This window comes from Echiichthys vipera (assembly GCF_963691815.1).
Source record: "Echiichthys vipera genome assembly, chromosome: 5".
In the NCBI taxonomy this organism is placed as follows: Eukaryota; Metazoa; Chordata; class Actinopteri; order Perciformes; family Trachinidae; genus Echiichthys; species Echiichthys vipera.
Genome location: NC_139830.1, coordinates 33,179,550 through 33,186,271, shown reverse-complemented (window position 1 = coordinate 33,186,271; position 6,722 = coordinate 33,179,550). Strand labels below are relative to the sequence as shown.

At 40.7% G+C, this 6,722-nt stretch overlaps 1 protein-coding gene across 1 annotated transcript; it reads right to left on the bottom strand.

Moving 5' to 3' along the window:
* Positions 1-1,280: 1,280 nt before the first annotated feature.
* Positions 1,281-3,135, bottom strand: LOC310947654 (uncharacterized protein). The gene is made up of 4 exons (XM_083914536.1): positions 2,880-3,135; positions 2,604-2,762; positions 2,128-2,222; positions 1,281-1,406 (listed from the first exon to the last, which is right to left on the bottom strand). Exons 1-3 carry the CDS (start codon positions 3,000-3,002, stop codon positions 2,136-2,138), a joined length of 369 nt encoding a protein of 122 aa, XP_083770662.1. The 5' UTR covers positions 3,003-3,135; the 3' UTR covers positions 1,281-1,406; positions 2,128-2,135.
* Positions 3,136-6,722: the final 3,587 nt, after the last annotated feature.

Sequence of the window (6,722 nt, the reverse complement as noted above, 5' to 3'; positions counted from 1 at the left end):
ACGGAGCTGGAGGAGCAAACAGCTAGTGAGCAGCCGCAGCTAGCTAGCAGTAGCAACACCATAAAAAATAAAGGGCTATGAAAACTCAAAAATTCTAGGTAACTGGCTGCAATAGATTTTTGCGTTTTGAGTCCAACTAAAACTCTCAAGTTTTGAATAAAACTACATAAAGTTAAGACAACAAATTATCTTTTGTTGAGATAACTTATAAATTAACTTTGACATAACTTCAAATTTAGATTTTTTAAACACTTAAAATTTAGTAGTCTCAACTAATTATTTTAGTTTCAGATAAGTTACCTTTGAAATGCATCAAAACTCAACATTTTGAGTTGTACTTATAAATACTCTCAAACATGATAAGTTATGGCAACTAAAACTTTTCTATTATGCCTACAAATACAATACAAATAATACTAGTTCAGTAAAACATGTTTATTTAAACATTAAATACAACATTCCAGCAAATGTGCAGGGGATGCTATCTCTTAGCATCTACCAATAGTGCAAGTACCAGACTGCACGCAAACAAAAAGATGCAGAGTGGTGTGGAAGCGTTAAAAGCGTCCAAACCACAACACAGTTCACAAGCACTGTAATAACAATCCTGAGCTTAGTAACACCATTATAAATAGTGCAAATGTGCGGGAGAATGAAATCTCGACCTACAAATACAGGTGCAAGTACACTGCACACAAACAAAAAGATGCAGACTGATCTTTAAAACATCCTGGTTTGAAGAAACATGTTAAAACACTACAAACCACAACACAGTTCAAAAGCACTGAAATAAAAATCCTGAGCTTCGCAACACTAGGCAGTTGGCAGTTTTAGCTTCAGATGATTGCTTTTTTCGCCCTAATGTTAACATTTTTAATCCAGTGACAAAGAAGTTATTTTCTTTAAAAAAAAAAAAAAATCCCATCTCTGTAGAACTGTAGGAACATAACCCTGACATAGATGAGTCCTTTGCTTGCAAAACAGGCCTAAAAGCCAGCCAACACAACTAAAAAATAACAAAAAATCAAATGTAATGTAAATAAACAGATGGGCTTGTGGCTAAGAGTGAGGCCTTGTTGTTGTCAGGCTTCTTACAGCAAAAGCTTTGTTTTCAGGCTCCGCACACGCTGTGAACAAGAGGGTGTAAGCTCCATAAAGATGTGCTGCACTGTTTCAAACGTGTATCTGAAATGTCTTGGGAACTCTATGTTCAATGCATAAAGTAGGCCAAACAGGTAAGCAAAGGCAGTGGGAAGGTCTGGAATGTCTTCAAGCACAATAGTCTCCTCCAACACCACAGCAATGCTGTTAACAGTTTGAAGCGAGGGCGGTGCACCATCATCCACGAACACGGTGAGCACTGCCATTTGGACCCCTTTTGTTTGTCCGTCTTCTGGATCATTTTCCTGTTAAAAGCAGAAATTAGGTCAAATTTAATATTGTTAAAATAACACTTTAATTAAACACCCATGTCAGGGTGTAATTTAAAATTTGCGTATGTGTAAAAGGATATTCCTTCCTGCTGGAAGTGATGTAAATCAACCCCTGGAGCAACTTTAGCCATAGCCTACAGTAGGAGACAGTCCAGTGTCTCAGCCTGAGTAAACCTGTAGTTTACAGTTACTGTACTATACAGTTTTTTTGCCAGTGATCCTGATTGCTATTCCTTTGTAGATGTGCTGTAGTTGTGAGACTACAAGTGTTAAAGAGGAATTATGATTTTTCACTAAACTTTGTTTCATTTTTACCTTAAAAGGTTGAATATGGAGAATGTTTATTAAAAGCTACATATATATTTTTTTTAACACCGTTAATCAAGTACAATTTGATTTCTGCTACTGCTCAGATGATGGTCAGCAGCACCACTGCCATTCAGGTGAGAATTGCTCAGAGCAGGCAGAGCGCTTGTTAAATGCTCTGTTAGCAGATGGTGCTACTGGGCCATGTAACTCAGCTAAATGGCTAAAATATATGGAACGTTGTTGATGAGTACAGTTTTTTTGGAGCTACAATCCAAGGTGTGGATATCTCATCTTTTCAATGTTCTAAAGCAATATGGCATAGAGAATAATACATAGTTTGTGCATGATAATTAATGTGCACTGACCAAAAACTCAAAAGACTCACCAGGCATTTCAGGAAAAGCTTCTCTGAAGTGTCACGGAGAAAAAGAGGTAGCCTTCTAGACATGCTCTGCTTCGATGCATTGTGATGTCAGATGTCTGGAAATTGGACAAAGGAAAGACATAGGACATTTGGTTAAAAACAGTGCAGCTAAGATTTATTTGATACTAGTTTAACATGTCTTTATAATCACACTTAAATGAGGTTCTGTTACAATTACATAGAACAATGACATGTTAATAAAATGATTCAACATCACTGAACTGTACCACTAAACTGTAATCAATACTTGGGTTCAAACCTAACTCTACTAATTCCCTCCCTTTTCTTTTGGAACCAGCTCTCACCCTGGGCCGAAGACACTCTCTCCACTTTTCAGAACCGGCTCATAACCTTCCTCTATGAGCTTTTCATAAGGGCTGGCTCAGGTAACCCTGAACCATAACCAAAAATAAACTATGTTTATTACACAAATTCACCTGATCATCAAGAACATCCAAGAGGCTCTCCATGTCTTGTCCAAAGGCCCCTTTCCTGGCATGATACAGCTTGAGTAGTCGAGGACAATAGGTGTCTAGGGCTGCTCTAAATGTCCCCAACAGGTCCTTGGTCGTTACACGGTAGAACTCGCGGCAAATCTGTGGAGCATGAAAGAAACAAAAACAAACAAAAACGCATACATAAATGCAACCAATCAAAGCATAGCATAGTGATATCAAATAGTTAACAACTTTTTCACACACACATTTACTTACCTGTTCCTTAAGAAACAGGGCAGGCCATCTCTCCTGGATTTCCGTGACCATGGGCTGCATCTCAATAATCTCCTTTCTCCTGAGGAAAAATGTGAGTTCCATCTTCTGACTGATAAGTTCCATGTCTTTCCACTTCTTTTTGGTTTCATCCACCAGAACACATCTTTCATCTTCTAGAGTGTCATCATCAAAGTTTTCTGGATGATCAGGCAAATTATTGACTTCGCCTCGCTTTGTTTTTTTCAAGGAAAATACACCTTCATCCGGATCTTCAGACCGCCCTCTTCTCTTGTTCACACTGACCTCATGACAACCAGCCTGTCGGAGCTTTGCTCGGTAATTCCCAAGCTTGTACTTGATGCTTGTTGTCCAGCCATCATATCCTGTTCCACTACCAGGCTCCTTGAGGCATGGATGTTTTCAGACAAGTTCAGAAGCAACTGATTCAATTTGACTTTTATCAGGATACGCTTTCAGACCAAACATTTCTTGTGCCAGCTTGTCTAGAATTTTCATTTTAACATCTCTTGTTAGAGTCAGACCTTTTCCAGTTTTATGAAATGTCTCGTTTCCCTTACGCAGCTTTAACTCTACATCATATGCAAATGAAGGAACTGGAAAAGGAGAAGGCCACTCTGAAGCACTTCGCAAAATGGTCTGAATAATGGAGGATGTGCTGTGGGAAGAATTATGCGAACTGACACTGGCTGTATCAAGAGAAGAGATGGACGCTTGACTTGGTGTTTGTGATTCATCACCACTATTCCAAACAATGTGCAAGACAGCCTTTTCTGCAGGCATACATACTGGTGGTATAACCTGATTAGATACATGGTTTCATTTTTCATCTCCTACACTTTTCACTCTGGTGCAAACCGCATCACTGACAGAGCGTCATGTTTCCATGACGACAGACCGTAACAAGACGAGTATTTCATGTTTACATGACTGTCGTTTGGAAAAAAGAGTCTCTGAAGTAACACTACTCTTTAACAGCAAAGACATACGTGCGCAGTATACCGGTTGCTTATTTTGTTTAATAAATGAGCTCCAGTTCGACTGTAGCCCACTAACGGAGCCGACAGAGCTAACGGGGCTAACGAGGCCAACGTAGCTAACTGGTAAACAGACGGACATTTTCGGCAGTTTGGGAGGCATATCTGATACCGGTATTGGAATCGGAACAACTCTAGTTCGGTCCAGTGTTATATCTTGATGACTCTGGCTGTTTGATTTTAACTTGGTAACACGTTTTGAGTTGCTAACAACCTACCTTGCTAACACGACATACAGAACGTGTACACAGGCCTCACCACAAGTAGCTCGGTGTTTCTGTGTGCTCCACAGTGCCCGCTCGTACTAGGCTGTGCACCCATTTGTTTATTTAACAATGGTTAAGTTACCGGCATGTTTAAACGAGTCCTTCACATTTAATTTATACATGATTTGTGCATTGAAAGAACTCTCTTTAGCCCTGAGAGGGATATTTCTCCGGATAGCAATGTTAAAAGAACAATAAATATATAATAACAATAAAGTATATATAATAAAGTATAATCTTGAAGCGTGAACCCCAACTTTTAGTACCATATTGAGCAAAATACTCACCTTGACAGTAAAACATTTCAAAGAGTTATCGGCAGCACATGGACACAGTGTGGTTGTGATGGAACCCCTGCAGATATGCGTTGGAAACCCCCAGTTCTTGTTCGCTAGTTTTGTCCTGACCTCAAATACACAGTTTTGAGGTTTGCTAACTCAAATTATTATGTGAGACCAACTTTAGCCGAAAAACTCGAAAAAGCTAGTTGGAAATACATAAGTTGATTAGTTTAAAACACAACTCAACCTTTTTTGTTTTGTTAGCTGAAAAAATATGGGTAGACCAACAACTTTAAGTTTTCATTTTTAGAGTGAACACAGAGGCACAAAGGAAGTTAGGGAGCGTTTACTAACTATTGTTACTACTGCAGATGTGGGTGATGCCAAAACTCTTGCAAACACTATAATCACAGAGCTGTGCAGAGTTGGTTTAAGTAAATCTAAAATTCTAAATGTATGACGGAGCATCTGTCATTTCTGGGAGGCATGGGGGCGTAGAAGATTCAATTCAATTAAAAAAAATGTATTTGTCCCCGGGGGGCAATTCAGGGCACACAGAGCAGCAAATAACGACAGTGCAACTATACAAAATATTTTAACCTAACAACAAGAATAAAGTGTAAGAGAAGAATAAGTGTCAGGATGTTAGTGTGTTAGTACAGGTTAGATACGGAGGACAATGTCGGCGTGAGATGTAGAAAGACATGCGTGTATCAGATGTAAGCAGACATGTGAATGGGTGTATATGATGTAAACAATGTAAACATGCAGTAGACTGTTGAAACAGGTATAGACAGAACTGTAGTGCAGAAAAAGATGTAAGTGGACAGTGATCGGGTTCAGATGAGGTCAGACATGATACATATGTGTAATGAGCAGACGTAAACAGAACTATAGTGCAGTAATAGAGTATAAATATAATATATAACTATAAGCTATGTGCAGATAATAAATAATAAAGTGATAGTGGTGCATGGCAGGAAAACAGCAGTCTGAGTATATGCTAGCTCTGTGTAACCAGATGAATACTGAAAAATAAAGTGACCATAGTGCTGTGATGGATACAATATAAGACCTGATAGACAGAGTAAAGTGGAGTAGTGCATTAAAACCATAATTTAACATAATTAACAGAATCAAGTAGACCAGTAAGAACATAGTAACAGAATAAGTCCGGTGTGAACATAATAACAGAATTAATAAGTAAGTGGAGTAGTGCAACAGACCGGAGTAACATAGTAGTTCACAGTTCACGTGTCTTGTAAGTGTCCAGGGGGGGTGGTGGTGTCCAGGGGGTGAGGTGTCCAGGGGGTGAGGTGTCCAGGGAAGGTGTCAGGGGTGGGAAGGGGGGTGATGGTGTCCAGGGAGGGTGTCTGGAGAGGGGAGGGGAGGAGGAGGGGTGATGGGAGGGATGTCCGAGGTGGAGAGGGGGGTGAGGTGTCCAGGGAGGGTGTCTGTGTGTGTGTGTGTGTGTGTGTGTGTGTGGGGGGGGGGGGGTTGAGTGTCCAGGGGAGGGTGTCAAGAGTGGGGAGGGGGATGGTCAGAGGGGTCAGGAGTTGAGGAGCTGGACAGCCCTGGGGATGAAGGTTGCTCTTCTCCTCTGTGTCCTGCAGCAGGGACAGCAAAGACGGCGTCCTGAGGGGAGCCACTCAAACGCTGAGAAGAGAGCATGAGAGGGGTCCTGCATGATCCGACCAGCTAACCTGAGTGTCTGCTGCTCATGGATGGTGGACAGAGTTCTAACAGGAAGTCTGCAGGACATGTTTGCCAGAGAGATACCCTACATCTATTGTTTCAATCATCAGCTCTACCTAGTGGTGATAAATGCAATGTCAGGCGAGGGAGCAATCAAGGACTATTTTGGAGTTTGTGGGTCTCTCTACAAATTCATTAAGAATCCCACTGTTGCAGCCCACTATAAAGGAGACACACTAAAATGTCTGCTTGAACAGCGCTGGACAGGCCATCTAGCTACTGTCACAGTTGTGCTCAAGTCATTTGATGACATTTTCTCTCTGTTTTCAGAGGTTGACAGCAATCATGCCTTTGGAACTGATTTACGAAATGACGCTTTGTGCAGAAGATCTTGCTTGATGCGCCCAATAAAATGCTTCAGTCAGAACAAATGGATTTGCTCTCTGGGATGCTGTTAGTGATAAGTGCATCTGGATGTGTTGCACAACTTCGCTCAGAAAGTGAGTTCAACAACATCATGAGACAGTGTAAAGAGACAGAAAGGCC